The 21,790-nt window shown below is 38.6% G+C and overlaps 1 protein-coding gene across 2 annotated transcripts in view; it reads right to left on the bottom strand.

Moving 5' to 3' along the window:
- Positions 1 to 21,790, bottom strand: part of MIPEP (mitochondrial intermediate peptidase) — a 175,907-nt gene that overhangs the window by 60,553 nt on the left and 93,564 nt on the right. For both annotated transcript variants that reach the window (XM_066236844.1, XM_066236845.1), the window contains exons 15-16: positions 19,677 to 19,751; positions 14,676 to 14,795 (exon numbers count right to left, since the gene is read on the bottom strand). In XM_066236844.1, the coding sequence (XP_066092941.1) occupies positions 14,676 to 14,795; positions 19,677 to 19,751 (195 nt within the window). The remainder of the gene's footprint in view (positions 1 to 14,675; positions 14,796 to 19,676; positions 19,752 to 21,790) is intronic.

Below are 21,790 nucleotides of genomic sequence, written 5' to 3'. Positions count from 1 at the left end.
GATGTATAATGTTCATCAGCACACTGCAGATTTTGAGAAGTCCTGAATAAAGAAGCTATTTAACATCATTTAAACCAATATTGCTCAAACATAGCTGATGTGACCCTTTGCTCTCAAGATGAGTTATTAGTGCACTTAGAGAAATGTTAATATAGACATGTATATAATCATTGTCTAAAAGTTTAGAGCATATTGCATACATATAATTTGTACAGGTTTTATAAACATTCTGAATACTTTGTAGGTTGCTGTTTATATTTTTCTATTCTCATTGTTTAATTTGAGGAAATAAAATGATTCATTTGAGAGAAGCAATTTCTGGAGATAAGCTTTTGGAGGAAAACTGTCACTCATTTGGTCTGCATGGAAAGATCCTTTAAAGTTACCCTCTATTCAATACTTTGTTAAAAACCTTGCAGTCATTCCTGATCTACATTCATTAGCACAGTCAACTACCTGGCCTGTTGACTGTGCCTTTCTACACTGCTCTCCAGCGCATTTCAACCTTTCCTCCCCCACTGCCCCTATCTTAATTAAGACACAACCAGTGTTTTCTCAGGAGCTGGAATAACTTTCCAAGCGGTCTCTCTAAATCTATTCTCTACCCATATGGTGCACCCAGAATAACATATTCACATTTACAAATGTTTTCTACATGCCAAGAATATATTTCTACTAATACGGTAGAGTGACAAAATTATCAACCATATCCACATAGATCATTCAAGAAATAAAATATTTCTAGGACTTCTGTGATCTTATTCCTTATTCTAGAGGTAAGTACTATCTGAATTTTCTGATTTCTTCATTTTTCTTTATAGTTTTAATATATATGTGCATATCTATAATAATGTACTACGTAGTTTTACATAATTTTGTATTTTTTTAAATAAACGTTTTTATTTTTATTTTATTTTTTTATTTTTTACAGAGACAGAGAGAGTCAGAAAGAGGGATAGACAGGAACAGACAGACAGGAATGGAGAGAGATGAGAAGCATAAACCATTAGTTTTTTGTTGCGCGTTGCAACACCGTAATTGTTCATTGATTGCTTTCTTATATGTGCCTTGACCGCAGGCCTTCAGCAGACTGAGTAACCCCTTGCTTGAGCCAGCGACCTTGGGCTCAAGCTGGCAACCTTGGAGTCTTGAACCTGGGTCTTCCGCTTCTCAGTCCAACGCTCTATCCACTGTGCCACTAACTGGTCAGGCATAATTTTGTATTTTATTATAAATGTATATAGTTTAATTCTTCTGAACTCACTTTTTTACTTTACATTATGCCTGTTACGTTTATCATCAGTGTTCCTCAATTTCTACTACAAAGTAGTATTCCAGATCATGAATGTGCCACTAATTGTCCATTTTCCTATTGACAGTCACTTTGGTTCTTTCCAGAATCCCACCCTCTCCCTTTTTTCCCATTTACAAACAGTGCTGTTATAAACCTTCCTATTCTTATGTAGCAGTTGGTATATAAGTATAACACTTTATTGAGGTTATGTACAAGAGTTGAACTGTGGGTCATAAATTATGTCCATCTCTAACTTTAATGCCCAATTGTTTACCAGAGTGGTCCCAGCAAGTGTGCACTTCTCTCCACATGGGGAAAGGTGTCTGTGACTCCAGCGCTATCAGCACGGCGGACTGCCCCCGTTGTTTTGTTTCTGCCCCCTGGGGAGAGTGCGCTGGAATCCCGACGTGGCTTTAATTAGCACTCCCTGAATAACGTTGAGGTAATTTTATAGAGCTCTTTGCATGCCTGTGTTTTTGCATTTAAAATATTCCTTTTTAAAGATAGTACACTTCATGTAATATTGTTTTACCTAAAATATATAAACAAATGAAAACCTATTTTTTCCAGTTATATGTGTTGAAAATATCTACTTCTAGCTCATAGCCTTTCATAATTTTTACAAGTTTTTGATGAACAAAAGATGAAATTTTAATGTGGTTGAATTTATCAGCCCTTTGTTCTATGGTTATTTAATTTATTTTTTATTATGCTACTACAGCACCATTAAAAAAAAATCCTTCTCCATCCACGGTCTACAGACAGCCCCAGTGCTGACCAGGTGACTCCCGCATGTGCCTGACTGAGATCCACCGGCATGCCCACTAGGGGGTGATGCTCTGCCCATCTAGGGCGTTGTTCCATTGCAACTGGAGCCATTCTAGTGCCTGAGGTGGAGGCCATGGAGCCATCCTTAGCGCCCTGGCCAACTTTGCTCCAATGGAGCCTTGACTGCAAGAGGGGAAGAGAAGCTAGAGAAAAAGGAGAGGGAGAAGGGTGGAGAAGCAGATAGGCGCTTCTCCTGTATGCCCTGACAGGGAGTTGAACCCGGGACTTCCACATGCCTGGGTGACGCTCTACCACTGAGCCAACCGGACAGGGCCAAGATTACATTCCTTTTAATCAGTGAATAATATTCCATCTATACATATGCCATATCACCTTTATCCAGTCACCTATTAATGGACATCTAGGTTGCTTTCAAATCTTGGCTATTTCTAGTAATGCAATGATTTTTGTAATTGGTGCATATTATTTCAAACTAGTGTTTTTGTTTTCTTTGAAGAAATACCCAGAAGTGGAATTGTTGGGTCGCATGGCATCTGTTTTATAATTTTTTGAAGATTCTCCATACTATTTTCCATAGTAACTACACTAATTTACAATCCTACCAACAGTGTGTAAGGATTGCTTTTTTCCAACATCCTCTCCAGCACTTAGTTTTTGGTTTATAAATGAGAGTCATTCTGACAGGTATGAGGTGATATCTCATGTGATTTTAATTTGCATTTCTCTGATGACCAGTGATGCTGAGCATCTTTATATGTCTGGTGACCATCTGTATGTCCTTTTTAGAGAAATGTCTATTTGGGTTCTCTGTCCCCCAACCTTGTTTTCCTCTTCCCATCTTTAAATTGATTTTTTTATTTTTATTTTTTGATAATTTCTTTGTCTGGTTTTGGTATCAGGGTAATGCTGACGTGGAATGAGTTTAGAAGTGTTCCTTCCTCTTCAATATTCTGACATAATTTAAGGACAGGCATTAACTTTTCTTTGAATGTTTGGTAGAATTCACCTGTGAAGTCATCTGGTTCTTGCCTTTAATTTGTTGGCAGTTTTTGATTACAGCTTTAATTTTATTGCTAGTAATCAGTCTACTTAAATTTTATATTTCTTCCTGGTTCAGTCTTGGAAGGTTATATGCTTCTAGAATTTATCCATTTCTTCTAGATGATCAAATTTGTTGGCATATAGTTGTTTGTAGTATTCTTTAATGATTCTTTGCATTTTTCTGGTATCAGTTGTAAGTTCTTCATTTATAATTTTATTTATTTGGAAACTCTTTTTTCTTGATGTGTTTGGTTAAAGGTTTGTCAATATCTTTATCTATTTGAAGATCCAGTTCTTAGTTCTATTGATCTTTTCTATTGCTTTTCAAATTTCTATTTCATTTATTCCCACTCTGATCTTAACTATTTCCTTCCTTCTGTTTACTTTGGATTTTATTTATTCTCCTTTTTCTAGTTCCTATCAGTATAGAATTGTTGTTTTTGGATTTTTTTCTTATTTCTGTGAACTTCCCTCATAGAACTGCTTTGTTTCATTACCATACATTTGGAAAAATTGTTTTTCGTTTTCATTTGTTCCAAGATAGTTTTTGATTTCCAATGTGATCATTGGTTGTTTAGTTGCATTTTTAGTTTCCATGTATTTGATTTTTTTCCTCCAGTTCCCTTCCTGTAGTTGATTTCTAGTTTCATGCCACTGTGGCTGAAAAAAGTTAATATAATTTCAATCTTCTTGAATTTATTGAGGCTTGTTTTGTAACCTAATCTGTAATCTATACTGGAAATAGTACATGTATATGTGGAAAAAAAATGTACTCAAAAGTTTTTAAGATAAAACATTCTAAAAAATGTCTATTAAGTTGATCTGGTCTAGATATTTAAGGCTATTACTTCCTTATTAATTTTCTGTCTAGATTATCTATACCCATTGATGTGAGCAGGGTATTAAAATCCCCTACTACTATTGTATTATTATGGAATTCTCCCTTTATGTCCATTAATAAATGCTTTATAAGTCACACCTATATTAAACTTAAGCATAGAAGCAAAGAAAGATATAAAATAAGCACAGATTACAAGATGGCGACAGAGTAGGCAGATGTTCAACAGCATCTTCCCAGGACCAAATTGGATTACAACTTAATTTAAGAACAATCATCTTGAAAAATCAACTCTGGTCTGTACAAAGAGGAGTCTATAACCAAGGATCATAGTGAAAGCTACGTCCAGATTAGGAGGAAGAGCAGAGATGCAGAAAGGGCTGCCCCACTCACAGGAGCAAGCTGAGACTAAGGGTCCAGAGGGACTCTCTCACTGTGGAGAGGGCCACCCTGAGAGGTATGGATCCTCAGCCACAGGCCCAGAGCCCCAGTCTAGAGTCCCAGAGCCTCGAAGAAGCACCCACACAGCATTTGGATTTGAAAAGAGCTGGGTTCCAGTCTGTGATAAAGAGACAGGAACTCTCGGAGATGCAGGCTACCTCTTAAAGGGTCTACACAGAAAATCCTGTTCACAGCCACTTAGCCGGGGCTCTGGTGAAGGGAGGGCTGAGAGAACTAGAAGTGGAAAAGGAGACAGCCACCAGAACCCCTGTGCTGAGTCATTCTAAAATACTGCAGTCACCATCTTTCTTAGGTGGACCATCCTCTGTGCAGCATCAACCTGGGAAAAGCAACTGCTCTGCCTTCAGGAGTTTCTCCTGCCTCAGTTATAAAGATTGGGTCTTGCTGAGATGCCAGGAAGCAGGAGGCGCATCAATGACTCAGTTTTCTAATGTGAAGGCTGGAGCTTTCCCCCACACGCTCCCAAGTATGTGACAGGTGCTTCTGCCTCAAGGGAGACTCAGTAGAAACTGTTTGGACTACAGGCAGACCACACCTCTGGGTCTCAGAGGCCACACCTACCTACTGAGGTCTATGAAAGTCTGGACAGGCACCTGGGGCTGAGGGGTGGAGACACACCCATCAACCTTCTTAATTCCAGAATTGCTGTAGGCTCTAAACTCCATCAGAGGTGTTTTCGGTGGCTGAGCCCAACAAGCAACAGCAGACAGGCTGCAGGAGGAAGGGCTCAGGGGACCTTGGCCTTTTAAGCGGACCTTCTCCCAGGCCCAGTGTGGATAAAACCAGCCTAGGTGTGCAGCTTGGTATTTCCATGAGCACCTGGGCCCAGCAGAGGTGGCCACAAACTCTGGATTGCTTGTAGCTCCAAGAAGGCTGCTGGCGGCCAGTCATGGGCAGTGTCTCCACTGGTCTGTGCTGAGTTCCTGCCAGGGAGGTCCAGGGCAGGAATATCCAGTGGCCAGCTAGGAAAAGCATTGATATAAGAATTAACAACCCTTGCTAAAGTGTTACCCTAGGAAAGGGCTTCTTACACCTGACCCAGCTGAGGCAAGTTCTGCTCCCTGTGCTCAGCACCAGCACAACAGCTCATGTGCATTAGATAGGGTGGATCTTCACAGTCAGCTGGCCTGGGAGCTGGACATCCAGCATTTCTGGGCTAGATTCCACAGGGGGCAGGGAGAGGCTTGGAGCACGGACATTTAAAGTGTGGGTCCCTGAAGCCTACTGTTCTATCTGGTTGAGGGGCTTAGCCACTTTCGGGGGAGGGGGGTCACAGTCAGCCCAAGGAGAGGACTCCCTCAGTCTTCCTCCCTGAGACCAGGATCTTACTAGCTGTAAGAACCTCTACCAAGGGAACTATTTCCCTATTTGATCTGAACCTGCTGGTCACCTTGTTGGAAAGAAATACAATTTGAGTATCCAGCAGTGGCTGAGGGATTAGACCAGTGGTAGTCAACCTGGTCCCTACCACCCCCTAGTGGGCGTTCCAGCTTTCATGGTGGGCGGTAGTGGAGCAACCAAAGTATAAATAAAAAGATAGATTTAACTATAGTAAGTTGTTTTATAAAGATTTATTCTGCCAAACAGCGAAAATCTGACATAAAGTACTTGGTAAGTAATTATTATTATATGCTTTAACTTGCTGTAACTCTGTTTTATAAATTTTATAAAGTAAAGTTACTTCCCTACTTTATAAATCACCATTACTGTGGAAACCAGTGGGCAATTAGAAAATTTTACTACTAACAGAGATACAAAAGTGGGTGGTAGGTATAAAAAGGTTGACTAACCCTGGATTAGATTCTGGAGTGGGGCTACATTCTCCATACTCAGCTCCTGACCAAAAGACCCCTGAAGTAGGGGGTGCTACTAATGTAGTATGCCCAACCACAGCTGCCCTAACCCATCAAGTTTGCAAGGTTAGTAGTGTGAGGCCATCAGAGCACACACTACAGTCTTTCTACAGAAGACTCTTTGGGAAGGCCAGGCAGCTACCAGAGGAAGTAGAGCAGCTAAAAAGTGGAGGCAAATCTTACACAGATTGGGGCTTTTATGGAGGTACTGTCATCTCTAAGCAGGAGGAAGCTGTTCCTTATACACAGCTGATCCTCCTACACTACTCAGGCACAGAAAACGCAGATACAAACAATGAAAAGAACAGTATTTGCAGACAGGTAGCACACAGCAGGTTACAAGTAACAGCTGATGCCAACCCAACAAGATCGAGAACCAACACATCTGGTAGTGGGTGGAAGACAGCACCAACCCTAGACTCAGAAGCCACACAAGCAACATGCCCAAGGGAGGAGTCTAGCAGGAACCAGACACAGTGGAGAATAAATATGTCCAACAGGACAGACATTGCAGTGTGCAATACACATGATCAAGGTTGACACTTGGAGCCAGCCAGCCTGTAGGGATAACTATACTCACAAAAGGACCAGCAACATTCAATACTCACATACAACAAGAGGAAAAGTAGTACCCTTAAGAAGCATTCCTGGAGCAAGAAAAATTGGTGGCCTGCAGGTCAGTACCACCAGGCCCATCTTTCTCATAAAAAGAGCACAAAAAATTCAAAATCAGACAGCGCTACCTAATACACAGACAAAATGGGCAGACAGAAAAATGCAACCCAAATGAATCAACAAGAAAAATACCCAGAAAAAGAATGAAATGGAAGTAAACAAACTACCAGATGCAGAGTTTAAAATAATGATTTTTAGGGTGCTCAAGAATCTTAGAGCAACAATAGATGGGCATAATGAGCACCTAAATAAAGAGATAGCAAGCATCAAAAAGGACATTACAATAATAAAAATGAACCAGTTAGAAATGACAAGTACAATATCAGAAATGAAGATTGCACTAGAAAAAATCAACAGCAGGCAAGATGAACCAGAGGATCAAATTAGCGATTTAGAAGATAAGGTAAACATAAACACAGAAGCAGAACAGGTAAACAAAAAAGGTACAAAAGGACTGAGGAAACTATAAGAGACCTCTGTGACAACATGAAGAGAGATAACATCTGCATCATAAAGGTTCCTAAAAGAGAAGAGAACAAACAAGAAATAGAGAACTTGTTTGAAGAAATAATTGCTGAAAAATTTCCTAAATTGATGAAGGAAAATGTTACCCAAGTTCAAGAAGCACAGAGTCCCATTAAAGAGGAACCCAAAGGGGTCTACACCAAGAGACATCATAATTTAAATGCCAAAGTTAAGAGACAAAGAAAAATACTAAAAGCTGAGCGAAGAGCAGTTAATAATTACCTACAAAGGGGCCCCCATAAGGATGACATATGACTTCTCAACAGAAACACTTGAGGCTAGAACAGATTGGCAAGAAATATTCAAAATGATACAAAACAAGTACCTACAAACAAGACTTCTTTATCCAGCAAGACTATCATTTAAAATTGAAGGAGAGATAAAAAGCTTCCCAGACAAAACAAACAAACAAAAAACTCAAGGAATTCATCACAACCAAACCAATGCTGCAAGAAATGTTAAGGGGCCTGCAGTAAGAGCAAAGGAAAAAAAGAAATAAAAAAAAAGAGGATTGTAGATTTAAAGACTAAAAAGGCAATAAATAAGTACATATCAATAATAACCTTAAAAGTAAATGAATTAAATGTTCCATACAAAAGACATAGGGTAACTGCATGGATAAGAAAATAGGACCTGTGCATATGCTGTCTACAAGAGACCCACCTCAGAACAAAAGATACACATACAGTGAAAGTGAAGGGATGGAAAGAAGTATTACATGCAAATGGAAATAAAAAAAAAACTGGGGTAGTAATACTTATATCTGACAAAACAGCCTTTAAAACAAAGGTTATAAAGTAAGGGATAAAGAATGTCAGTACATAATGATAAAGGGAGCCATCTAACAGGAGGATATATTCATTGCAAATATTTATGTGCCTAATATAGGAGCATCTAAATATATAAAGCAGATTTTGATGGAGATAAAGGGCAAGATTGACAGTAATACTATAATAGTAAGTGATTTTAACACCCCATTAACAGCAATGGATAGATCCTCTAGATAAAAATTAAAGAAAGAGTGGCCTTAAATGACACACTAGATCAACTAGATTTAATTGCCTTCAGAAACTTTCACCCCAAAGCAGCAGAATATACATTCTTTTCAAGTGATCATGGTACATTCTCTGGGGTAGACCACATGTTAGAACACAAAACATGTCTCAATAAATTTAAGAAGACTGAAATCATATCAAGTATCTTCTCTGATCATAAATGCATGAAACAGGAAATCAACTACAATAAAAAAAACTGAAAAACATTCAAACACGTGGAGGCTATATAGCATGTTATTAAATAACAAATGGGTTAACAAGAGACCAGGGAAGAAATAAAAAATTTCCTTGTAACAAAAGAAAATAAACATACAACAACTCATAATTTATGGGACACAGGAAAAGCAGTCCTAAGAGGAAAGTTCATAGCATTATAAGCATAACATGAGAAGCAAGAAAAAGCTCAAATAAACAACTTAACCCTGTATCTAAAAGAACTAGAAAAAGAACAATAAATAAAGCCCAGAGAAAGTAGAAGGAAGGAAATAATAAACATTACAGCAGAAATAAATGACATAGAGGCTAAAAAAAAAATTAAATAAAAAGATCAATGAAACAAGAGCTGGTTCTTTGGAAAGGTAAACAAGATTGTTGAACATTTAACCAGACTCATCAATGAAAAAAGAGGACTCAAATAAATAAAATTAGAAATGAAAGTGGAGAAGTAACAACTGACACTGCAGAAATACAAAGGATTGTAAGAAAGTACTATGAAGATCTATATGCCAAAAAATTGGATAACCTAGGTGAAATGGATAAATTCCTAGAAACATACAATCTTCCAAAACTCAATCAGGAAGAATCCAAAAACCTAAACAGACTGATTACAACAAATAAAATTGAAACGGTTATAAAAAACTCCCAGCAAACAAAAGTCCTGGACCAGATGGCTTCACAGACGAATTTTACCAAACATTCAAAGAAGAACTCACCTATCGTCCTGAAGCTATTTCAAAAAATACAAGAGGATAGAAGACTTACAAGCTCCTTTTATGAGACAAGCATTATCCTCATTCTAAAATCAGTTAAAGACATTACAAAGAAAGAAAACTATAGGTCAATATCCCTGATGAACACAGATGCCAAAATTCTCAACAAAATATTAGCAAACCAGATCCTGCAACACATTAGAAAAAATAATACATCATGATCAAGTGGGATTTATTCCAGGAAGGCATGGTGGTCCAATACTTACAAATCAATAACTATGATTTATCATAGAAACAAAAAGGATAAAAATCACAGAATTTTATCAATAGATGCAGAAAAAGCATTTGATAAAATCCAGCACCTATTTATAATTAAAACTCTCAGTAAAGTGGGAATACAGAGAGTATACTTCAACATAATAAAGGCCATCTATGACAAACCGACAGCCAACATCATATTCAATAGGCAAAAATGGAAAGCAATCCCCTTAAAATGAAGAACAATGCAATGGTGCCCCTTTTCACCACTCTTATTGAACAAAGCTCTGGAAGTCCTAGCCACAGCAATCAGACAAGAAGAAATAGCGTGAGTAGGTGGTGCAGTGGACAGAGTATCAGACTAGGATGTGGAGGACTCAAATTTGAAACCCTGAAGTTGCCAGCTTGAGCACTGGCTCATCTTGTTTGAGCAAGGCTCACCAGCTTGAGCACAAGGTCACTGGCTTGGGTAAGGGGTCACTCAGTCTGCTGTAGCCTCCTGGTCAAGGTACATATGAGAAAGCAATCAATAAACAACTAAGGTGCCTCAATGAAGAGTTGATATTTCTCATCTCTCTCCCTTCCTGTCTGTCTATTCCTCTCTGTGTCTCTATAATAAAAGAGAGAGAGAGAGAGAGAAATAAAAGGCACCTAAATTGGAAAAGAAGAAGTAAAACTATTATTTGCTGATGACATGATATTGTAAATAGAAAACCTTAAAGTCTCAGTCAAAAACCTACTAAACCTGATAAATGAATTTGGTAAAGTAGCAGGATATAAAATTAATACTAAAAAATCAGTGGTATTTTTATACACCAACAATAAACTGCCTGAAAGAGAAATTAAGGAAACAATCCCCTTTACTACTGCAACAAAAAAATTAAGTACCTAGGAGTAAATTTAACCAAGGAGGTAAAAGAATTATAACTGGATAATTATAAGACATTGAAAAAAGAAATCAAGGAAAACACAAACAAGTGAAAGCATATACCATGTTCATGGATAGGAAAAATAAACATCCTTTAAATCTCTATATTACCTAAAGCAATCCATAAATTCAATGCAATTCCTTTATATTACGGCATAACTCAAAGATATAAAATATTTCAAAAATTTACATGGAACCAAAAAAGAACACAAAAAGCCTAAGCCAGTGGTTCTCAACCTGTGGGTTGCGACCCCGACGGGGTCAAATGACCAAAACACAGGGGTCGCCTAAAGCCATCGGAAATAGGCGACCCCTGTGTTTTGGTAGTTTGACCCCCGCCGGGGTCGCGACCCACAGGTTGAGAACCACTGGTAAGCAATCTTGAAAATGAAGAATAAAGTGGGAGGTATCACACTTCTTGATATCAAGTTATACTACAAGGCCGTTGCTAATCAAAACAGGTTGGTACTGGCATAGGAACAGGCATACAGATCAATGGAACAGAACAGAGAACCCAGAAATAAATCCACGTCTTTATGGTCAACTGATATTTAACAAAGGAGTTAAGAGCATACAGTGGAATAAAGACAGTCTCTTTAATAAATAATGTTGGGGGTGCCTGACCTGTGGTGGCGCAGTGGATAAAGCGTCGACCTGGAAATGCTGAGGTCGCCGGTTCGAAACCCTGGGCTTGCCTGGTCAAGGCACATATGGGAGTTGATGCTTCCAGCTCCTCCCCCCCCCCTCTCCTCTCTCTCTCTCTCTCTCTCCCTCTCTCTCTTCTCTAAAAATGAATAAATAAAATTTAAAAAAAAATAAAATAAATAAATGATGTTGGGAAAATTGGACAGGTACATGCAAAAAAATAAAACTAGACCACCAACTTACATCATTCACAAAAATAAACTCAAAATGGATAAAAGACTTAAATGTAAGTCACAAAACCATAAACATCTTGGAAGAAAATATAGACAGTAAACTCTCTATTATCTCTCGTAATATTTTTGCCGATTTATCTCCATGGGCAAGCGAAATAAAGGAAAATATAAGCAAATGGGACTATATCAACATAAAAAGCTTTTGCACAGCAAAAGACATCATGAACAAAATAAAAAGACAATCCACACAATGGGAGAACATATTCACCATCTGATAAGGCGTTAATAACCAAAATTTATAAAGAACTTTTAAAACTCAACACCAGGAAGGTAAACAATCCAATTAAAAATAGGCAAAAGAATTGAGTAGGCACTTTTCCATAGAGGACATACAGATAGCCAATAGGCATATGAAAAAATGTTCAAGTCACTAATCATCAGTGAAATGCAAATTAAAACTACAATGAGATACCACCTCACACCCGTGAGAATGGTGGTCATTAACAAATAAATGAGCACTGCTGGTGGGAATGCAGACTGGTGCAGCCACTGTGGAAAACAGTATGGAGATTCCTCAAAAAATTAAAAATGGAACTTCCTTTTGACCTAGCTATCTCAGTTTTAGGAATATATCCTAAGAATACCAAATCACTGATTCAAAAGAAGATAGGCACCCCCATGTTTACTACAGCACTGTTTACAATAGCCAAGATCTGGAAACAGCTCAAGTGTTTGTCAGTGGACAGAACATATACACAATGAAATACTATGAGGCTGTGAAAAAAGGAAATCTTACCTTTTGTGACGGCATGGATGGACCTGGGATTATTATGCTAAGTGAAATAAGCCAGGCAGAGAAAGACAAATATCATATGATCTCAATTATATGTGGAATCTAATGAACAAAGTGAACTGAGGAACAGAATAGAGGCAGAGGCAGGGTCACGGGGAGCAGAGAAGCAGCTGTCAGAGGGAAAAGGGATGAGGGGACAAGATCAGAGAAGGTGAAGGGATTAGTGTAATTATATATACATAACACAGAGATACAGATAACAGGACAGCAAATCCCAGAGGGAAGGGGAAAGGGGGTTGGGGGATGGGGGCAAAGAGATTATACTGGGGGACATGGGGGTGGGGTGAGGGTGTTATATTAAGTAGGATACTTGAATCCATGTTAAAACAATAAATGTTTAAAAAATAAAGGTAAAACAATAAAATAAGCACAAAAATACAGAAACACAAAAGCATGAAAACCGTGTAATGTTTTCTAAACTGTAAAAGTATTAAAATTCTAGGCAATTGTTATGACTTATTTCACTGACAAAGTTATATTATTCTTTTGACAAATTTACATTAATATGATAATCCAGATCTTTACAGCACATGCCATTAGAATAGTAAGTTACATATAAGGTCAATAGATATGGAGCATAATCACCACTATATATATGGAGCAGATGATTAAGCTTCTAAGATAATGAGAAGCTGTTAAGAGTATCATGAAGATAAAATACCCTACTGCTCCACACGTCTGGTAAATAGAAACTATTCTCATCATGTCTGAGTATGAGAATCCAAAAATCTAGTGGACATTTAGTTTACTGATTACTTTACCCTTTTGACGCTACAGGGGCTGGTACCCAATATTGTAATAAACACAAAATCATCAGCTTGGCATTTTATGGTTTAATAGATACTTGCAACTATCTCTGTGTCTATTAGACTGGCTAAGTTAGGAGGTAAATCTGGACCTACTGGTAGCTACCATGCCACATAGTGCAACCTGTCTGAGAACAAAACAAACAGAGAAAAAGAGCATAAAAGTGGAGGAAAGAGAACATTTCTTTTTTTTTTTTTTGTATTTTTCTGAAGCTGGAAACGGGGAGGCAGACAGACAGACTCCCGCATGTGTCCTACTGGGATCCACCTGGCATGCCCACCAGGGGGCGATGCTCTGCCCCTCTGGGGCATCGCTCTGTCACGACCAGAGCCACTCTAGCGCCTGGGGCAGAGGCCAAGGAGCCATCCCCAGCGCCCGGGCCATCTTTTGCTCCAATGGAGCCTCAGCTGCGGGAGGGGAAGAGAGAGACAGAGAGGAAGGAGGGGGGGAGGGGGGGAGAAGCAGATGGGTGCTTCTCCTGTGTGCCCTGGCTGGGAATTGAATTCGGGACTCCTGCACGCCAGGCCGACGCTCTACCACTGAGCCAACCGGCCAGGGCCAAAGAGAAACATTTCTAACAATATTTTGTAAGAACAAAGTAGACTCAACTTAACTGAAAGCAGATGTATATCTGCACCTTTCAGTTATTAGATTCAGTAATAACTAAATCTTTTCTGCTTAAGCTGATATGAATTGGGTTTCTACTGCTTACATGAGAATCCTGAGTAATGTCAAGAAGTCAGTCACACAAACTGCACCAGCCAATATTCTTTCAGCTATACTCGGCTTCCTTACAGGAAAGCTGGAGCATTAAAAAAAAGTATGACTTTAGAGGTTGGTTTTGAATCCCTACACAAATCACTTACTAACTGAATGACCTTGGATAAGACATACACTGCATATGAGCCACAATATGAGCCTCAAATATTATCTACTTTATAGACTGTTTCGAGAATTAGAGATTTGTTTTTCACAAAGCACTTAAGAGTCTGGCACCTACTATTCAATAAGTGGTAGCAACACTCCTACCTGCTATCCTGACGGGGGCTAGACAAAATATGTAAAATACCTATTATAATATCTAATACAAATAAGATACTCAATAAATGTTAATTCTTTTTGCAACAAAAATGATTAGACACTGATAATGATGTTATCTTGTATGGCTAACCATTTTTCTCATTACCAGAAAATAATGAAAAAGAATACAGATAGACGCCAATGACCTTTTTTACACACCCACCGCCACCCCTCACCGCTCAGGAATCCAGAAAATCACTGCTAGTAGGAGGGAAATAAGCATATGTATGTGTACGGTTAGAAACAGTGAGCCAGGCAATTTCTCTAATGTGCCCCATGTGAAACCTTGATATAAATATGAGGATTCCAAGTTCTGCAAAGGGGAAGGTGATGACAACATACTCATTACTGATGGAGACACTAGCAGAGCCATTCACTGGCACACAACAGGACCAAAATACTAGACTCACAGTATTGGGAACGTATGGTAAGCCATAAAATTTCTCCTGCGTTTCTCTGAGAATGTCTGTAGTTGACCTCTTCAGGGGGTGCTTCCCATGGTAGATTTGATCCAAAGTGGCATAAAAGACCTAGACAGATGAAAACACCTCTTAGTTTGGGTAATTCATCCTTATCTTTAAGATACATTTGACCAAAGGTGTTATAAGTGTTCCAGAATTAATTTTAAATCACAGTTGAAAACATTCCCAAATACAGATGTATATGGCATGAGATATATTTTACTAAACATTTAAGACTATGTCAATAATGAAAAGAAAAGCTCTCAATCTTTCACAATCAAAGATATTAAGGAATTCTGAATCTTATCTGTCAGGTACTCTTTAAATGTAATGTAGTAGGTTAAATTTATGGCTACAAAACTGAAATTCTGCCTCTCTCCATATAAGTAATAAATATGGTTGGAAATATGAAAAATAAAGGTACAACTGTGACCCTAACGAATTCTGTTTGGTTTATTCCTGGAATCCTTTATATCTTAACTGAGGGAAATGAAATGGTCAGCATCCTAGTTTCATAAGGAGAGGCAAAAGAAGACAAGTAGGTGGGATGAGGTGAAGGAAGGAAGAGTAATCTAGTGTCTGGTGAAGACAGATGCTACCAAGAATTCTGCTGCAGCTGTTTTTGAGTCTGGAGCTAGGGCCAAGTCAGTCTCCACACCTGGTGTCAAAGGGTACAGAGGAAGCAGCTGCTATGCTGGGACAATTCTGGCTTAAGGAGGTGACCAGCAGAAAGGATCACTCATCTCTGAGTAGAGGAAATAGGCCATTGAAACAAAACAGGAGAGGAAAGCCTTAGAAAAAGCTTGAACATAAAATCTGCTGCTTAGCCTGACCATGTGGTGGCACAGTGGATAGAGCCTCAGACTGGGATGTGGAGGACCCAGGTTTGAGACCCCGAGGTCACCAGCTTGAGCGCAGGCTCATCTGGTTTGAGCAAAAGCTCACTAGCTTGAACCCAAGGTCGCAGGCTCAAGCAAGGGGTTACTCCAGGGGTCCCCAAACTTTTTACACAGGGGGCCAGTTCACCGTCCCTCAGACCGTTGGAGGGCCGGACTATAAAAAAAAACTATGAACAAATCCCTAAGCACACTGCACATATCTTATTTTAAAGTAAAAAAACAAAAACGGGCCCTGGCCGGTTGGCTCAGCGGTAGAGCGTCGGCCTAGCGTGCGGAGGACCCGGGTTCGATTCCCGGCCAGGGCACACAGGAGAAGCGCCCATTTGCTTCTCCACCCCTCCGCCGCCCTTTCCTCTCTGTCTCTCTCTTCCCCTCCCGCAGCTAAGGCTCCATTGGAGCAAAGATGGCCCGGGCGCTGAGGATGGCTCTGTGGCCTCTGCCTCAGGCGCTAGAGTGGCTCTGGTCGCAACATGGCGACACCCAGGATGGGCAGAACATCGCCCCCTGGTGGGCAGAGCGTCGCCCCATGGTGGGCGTGACGGGTGGATCCCGGTCGGGCGCATGCGGGAGTCTGTCTGACTGTCTCTCCCTGTTTCCAGCTTCAGAAAAATGAAAAAGAAAAAGAAAAAAAAAAAAAAAAAAGAAAAAAAAAAAAAAAAACAAAAAAAAACAAAAACGGGAACAAATACAATATTTAAAATAAAGAACAAGTAAATTTAAATCAACAAACTGACCAGTATTTCAATAGGAACTATGGGCCTGCTTTTGGCTAATGAGATGGTCAATGTCCGGTTCCATATTTGTCACTGCTAACCATAACAAGTGATATGACACGCTTCCAGAGCCATGACGCGTGTGTCCCGTGTCATCGGAAGTAGTACTGTATGTGAGCAACGCTGCGCTTTTCACTGACCACCAATGAAAGAGATGCCCCTTCCAGAAGTGCAGCGGGGGCCGGATAAATGGCCTCAGGGGGCCACATGCGGCCGCGGGCCGTAGTTTGGGGACCCCTGGATTACTCGGTCTGCTGAAGGCCCATGGTCAAAGCACATATGAGAAAGCAATCAATGAACAACTAACGTGTTGCAACAAAAAACTGATGATTGATGCTTCTCATCTCTCCGTTCCTTTCTGTCTGTCCCTGTCTATCCCTCTGACTCTCTGTCTCTGTAAAAAAAAAAAAAAAAATCTGCTGCTTATAAAGTTCTGAAAACTAAATTTTGCATAAAATCTAAAGTAAAATGTGTTTTTTTTTTTTACTTGACTATTAGCATTGTTTGGAGTTCACCTAAAACAAGAAAGCAGAAAATGCTTATTTTAAAGGAAAGACTGTGATTGGCAATTATATCTTGATATGTACCTTTCTGATTGAAAAGTGGAATTTGCAGAGAATGTGCAGCTATTGACTTGAAAGAAGTAAGGCTTAGTCTGGATAAAAGAAAAAAATTAAATGACTTCTAGCTTCTGGCTTCATCTTGATATAGAATTATAGTTCCAAATTACAAAGTCAAGGTTAAACCTTCCTTAGAAAAATATAGACATTTCCTAAATATAAATATCTCTTTACTCTAATTGGTAAACTAAACTTACAGCTAAACATAGCTCTTTCAGTTCTATATTCTATAATGAGTAACAATGTGTAAAGATAATCAGAGGAGCTAAAATTACTCATACATATCTTGTCTGCATTCTAACCGAAGAAATTAAGAATTAAAGCTCTTTCTTACATTCTAACCTCAGCTGAAGTATTTTATTATTATTTTTTGTTTTGTTTTCTTCTCCCTGCAATCTATAAACACATAAGAATTCAAGACTTTCATTCTTTGGATTATAACTTTCACAAACAAAAGGCATAACCATAAAAGACTTTTTAAAAAAATTATAAAAACAGAGCAAAATAAATTAAACACATGTATTTTATGGTTATTTGCTTATAAATCAAACAACTGTCAGGTACTGTTCACCCAGGGACTCAGGCATGCCTGGCACCAAGATCTTTAGAGCCACAGAAAAATAAGAGCCTATTTTTAAAACAATGCACAGCAAAAAAAATCATAAATTTTAGAACACTGTTTATACCCGTTAGAAATCTGAAACAATTCATCTTCTTTTCCACCTCTGTCTGTCGCTGCTGTACAAGGGACTATTGTATAATAGGAAAGCTGACTCACGTGGCTCCCCTGGCAAGGAAGTCTCTCTCTCAATCTCTCTCTCCTCCTCTCCCTCTGCCTCAGAGGGTTATTCTTTTTGGAGGGTGGGAAGAGAGAAAGGTTGGTTTTTCCATTTTAAAAGAATATCATTGGAACAATTGTTCAAAATAAAAGCCACAACAAAGGCTTTTAACCTAGGACTTCTATTAATAATTATCAGCAAATCAAAAAAAAAAATTCCAAGTAATGTTAATTTTTTCAAAAAATTCAGAAATTCATTTTTAATTATAGTGATATATACTGATCACAAAAATTAGGGTTTATTTTAAAATGAATATGAAGTGATAAAATATCCCCTAATTTTTGTGAGCAGTGTAGATACTAAATAATGTAAATCAAATATAAATTCATGGTTTTGTCAGTAGCAGGCATTTTCTTCATTGAAATATATATCTTAAGGTACAACAAAAACAGAGCTCAGTCATTACTTTCTAGGGACTGAATTTTATAAAACTATAAAGCAAGTAAAGAGAGGCTATACTTTAAAAAAAAATTTCCCACTGATTTGAGAGAGAGGGCAAAGCAGGAGGGCGAGGAGAGGGAAAGAGGAGAGAGAGAAGGGGGGAGAGAGAGAGAAAAGCATTAATTTGTTGTTATACTTAGTTGTTTCATTTAGTTGTGTATTCATTGGTTGCTTTTCGTACTTGCCCTGACCAGGAATTGAACTGGCAACCTTGGCACTCTGGAAGGACGCTTTATCAACTGAGCAACTCAGCCAGGGCCAGGAATAACTACACTTTTAAAAAGGTAACTGGAGCTTTATAAAGTGAATATTTTGAGATGCTTGAGATGAAAAATGGGTGTTTAGGCTATGTTTATATAACTTTATCATCTGACGAAGAGTAAGAATTCCATAGCAATCTCAGCAATTACAACTAACCTAAACATCTGGCATCATGTGGATCTGACATCCAGATGATTCATAAAGTCTTTCTAGTCTTTTTTTTTTGTATTGTTCATTTGGAAGGGGGGGGTAGGAAGCATCAACTCCCATATGTGCCTTGACTGGGCAAGTTTTGAACTGGCAACCTCTGCATTCCAGGTTGATGCTTTCTCCATTGTGCCACTACAGGTCAGGCCCAGTCTTTCTAGTCTTTATCTGGAAACCTAGAAAACTAATTATGAATATTACCAAAAACAGTTATTACTCTTTAAACTTCACATCTGAAAACACAAATTTTTAAAAAAGATACAAAGTGAATGAATTTAGTTGCTAAAGTGTATGACTTAGAATAAATCATAAGACTTTTAAAAGCTTTGATTTTCTAGACTGAATACAGAAAATAACCTTACTTAACAATTACTTCATAAGAATAGTGTGAGGGCCTGACCAGGTGGTGGTGCAGTGGATAGAGCATCAGACTGGGAGGCAGAGGACCCAGGTTCGAAACCCCAAGGTAGCTGGCTTGAGAGCGGGTTCATCTGGTTTGAGCAAGGCTCACCAGCTTGAGCCCAAGGTCACTGGCTTGAACAAGGGTCACTCGAGTCTGCTGTAGCCCTCCCCCACCCCCAGTCAAGGCATATATGAGGAAGCAATCAATGAACAACTAAGATGCCGCAACAAAGAATTGATGCTCCTCATCTCTCCCCCTTCCTGTCTGTCTGTTCTTATTTGTCCCTCTCTCTGTCTCTTTCTGTCTCTGTCACACACACACACACACACACAAAAATAGTGTGAGAATCGAATGAATCAATTTTGGTCAAGTTCTGTGAACTCGGCTAAAAGATGTTTTAGAAGCATAATTATTATAATAAATGCGTAGCATTGGCAAGAATTTAAAGTTATATATTTACATTGAAGAATTATTTTGGAAAACTTCAAAGCAAAAACAATTACATACCTGAAGTTGCATATCAGCTGCAGCACAGACCTTTTTAGATTCACAAAGACGAGACAGCATATTTTTGGGCATTGACTTGAAAAACAAAAGAATATATATGTGTGTAAATTGCTTAATCAGTCATTGCACTATTTACTTATGAGATGGGAAAGTTAAAAACAATATCAAATGAAAAAATAATGGAATTTCATTGTGGTTTAAAATTTCATTGTGGTTTAAAATATTTTAGTTAACAAGATAGCAAAGGATGTGACACTCCATTTAATTTCAAAAAGTGGTAATTGTCAACTAGGGGCTTATACGTGAATAGATAGCACTGTAGGGAACTACAATATTGGCATATTCTATAAAAATCTAATCTTAGTAAAAGTTAATTCTTTTTATGCTCCTTTGTTACCAATGAAAATCCATTCAAGTACTCTGTTGACTCATAAGTGCATATGATAAATTGTGACAGAAATAAAAGATTAAAATGTCAAGAAATAAATTCTAATTCTAGGTGCCAGCCACTACTGGAGCTAAACTGATGTGCTAATAAAAACTCATGATACTGAACTGCACATTTTTTTATTTTCCTACCTGCAGAAACAAAGGAGCTTAGATAGTCAGTACAATATCCCTGTGTGACTCCTGGCTTCCTCTCTGAGACTAATCAGGCCAACCCACAACATAACATCTTCTCTGAGAAATTAAACTAGTAATGAAATTTTAAAAAGTACTTTAGTCCATCTTAGTCTACTTGAAATTCACAAACACTGATATTTATTGAAGAAAGACTACCACTTTATAAAACTGCATTTATAATCGAATTTAAGGTAAAAGCCCCTCTAAAGAGAAATCCATTATATAAAAGACCTACGGCAGGTTACTCAGCACTTGAGTTACATAAACTATCAAGGAAGGATAATGTGAGCTGTTGCTATAAGGAAAACTAAGTACTAATTTATCTATATATCTATCCATCTATGTATCCAGGCATACACCCATCCATTCCTAGGGCCTAGAACAGTGGCTGACACACAGCAGGCATTCAACAAATTATTTGCAGAAGGAAAGAATGAACACAAGAATGATCATTAAAAAATTGCTTCTTAAGTGAAAGATTACAGTAGTAAATGAGGAAGGCTCCCGCAATGAATCTTTCTCAGACCACAAAGTCTTTCACTTTCTGTTTGGCTATAAGAAAGGCATACCAGGCCTGACCAGGTGGTGGCGCAGTGGATAGAGCATCAGATGCGGAGGACCCAGGCTTGAGACCCCAAGGTTGCCAGCTTGAGTGTGGGCTCATCTGGTTTGAGCAAAGCTCACCAGCTTGGATCCAAGGTTGCTGGCTTGAGCAAGGGGTTACTCAGTCTGCTGTAGCCCCACGGTCAAGGCACATATGAGAAAGCAATCAATGAACAACTAAGGTGTCACAACAAAAAACTAATGATTGATGCTTCTCATCTCTCTCCATTCCTGTCTGTCCCTGTCTATCCCTCTCTCTGTCTCTGTTAAAAAAAAAAAAAAAAAAGGCATACCAGGCAGAAAAGGCAATGTAAAGATGTAAAGAGTTAAGATATGACAAAAGAAAGTTGTAAAGAGTAAGCTCTGATACAGATAAAAGGCCTGGAAGTTTCTGACACAGGGACACTCACCTGGTATAAAACAAAATTTCCTCAAATAGGATTTAAAAAGTAAAGAAAGATTTAGTTAAGTCATATACACCAACAACTTGTATCAGAATGTTCAAAATTCTTTAAACTTTACATTATATTATACCTTATATTGACATGATTAGTGTTATACTTGGACTTTTCATGCTTCACAAAGCGTTAATAGTTTTATTTTCATGAAATAAAATGTATGTGGAATGACAACATTTTGTCTCATTTATCCAACAATGAAAATGACTGTGGGCGCACACTGCATCAGGCACAGGGAACAGAAAGTGGTGAACAGGCCGGGCGCCGGCCGTGAGCGTCACAGGTTAGTGCCATCCATATGAGCACAGTTAGAAAAGTTACAGGGCAATGGGTGCCAAGAAGGAAAAGCAGTGCACAGCGGTATGAGAGGCACAACCTAGAAAAACTCAACAAGAGGAAAACCTGCCGAAGTGAGAACCGCCAGATGAA

This window comes from Saccopteryx bilineata, chromosome 6, assembly GCF_036850765.1.
Source record: "Saccopteryx bilineata isolate mSacBil1 chromosome 6, mSacBil1_pri_phased_curated, whole genome shotgun sequence".
Classification (NCBI taxonomy): domain Eukaryota; kingdom Metazoa; phylum Chordata; class Mammalia; order Chiroptera; family Emballonuridae; genus Saccopteryx; species Saccopteryx bilineata.
This window is presented reverse-complemented; position numbering and strand designations above follow the sequence as displayed.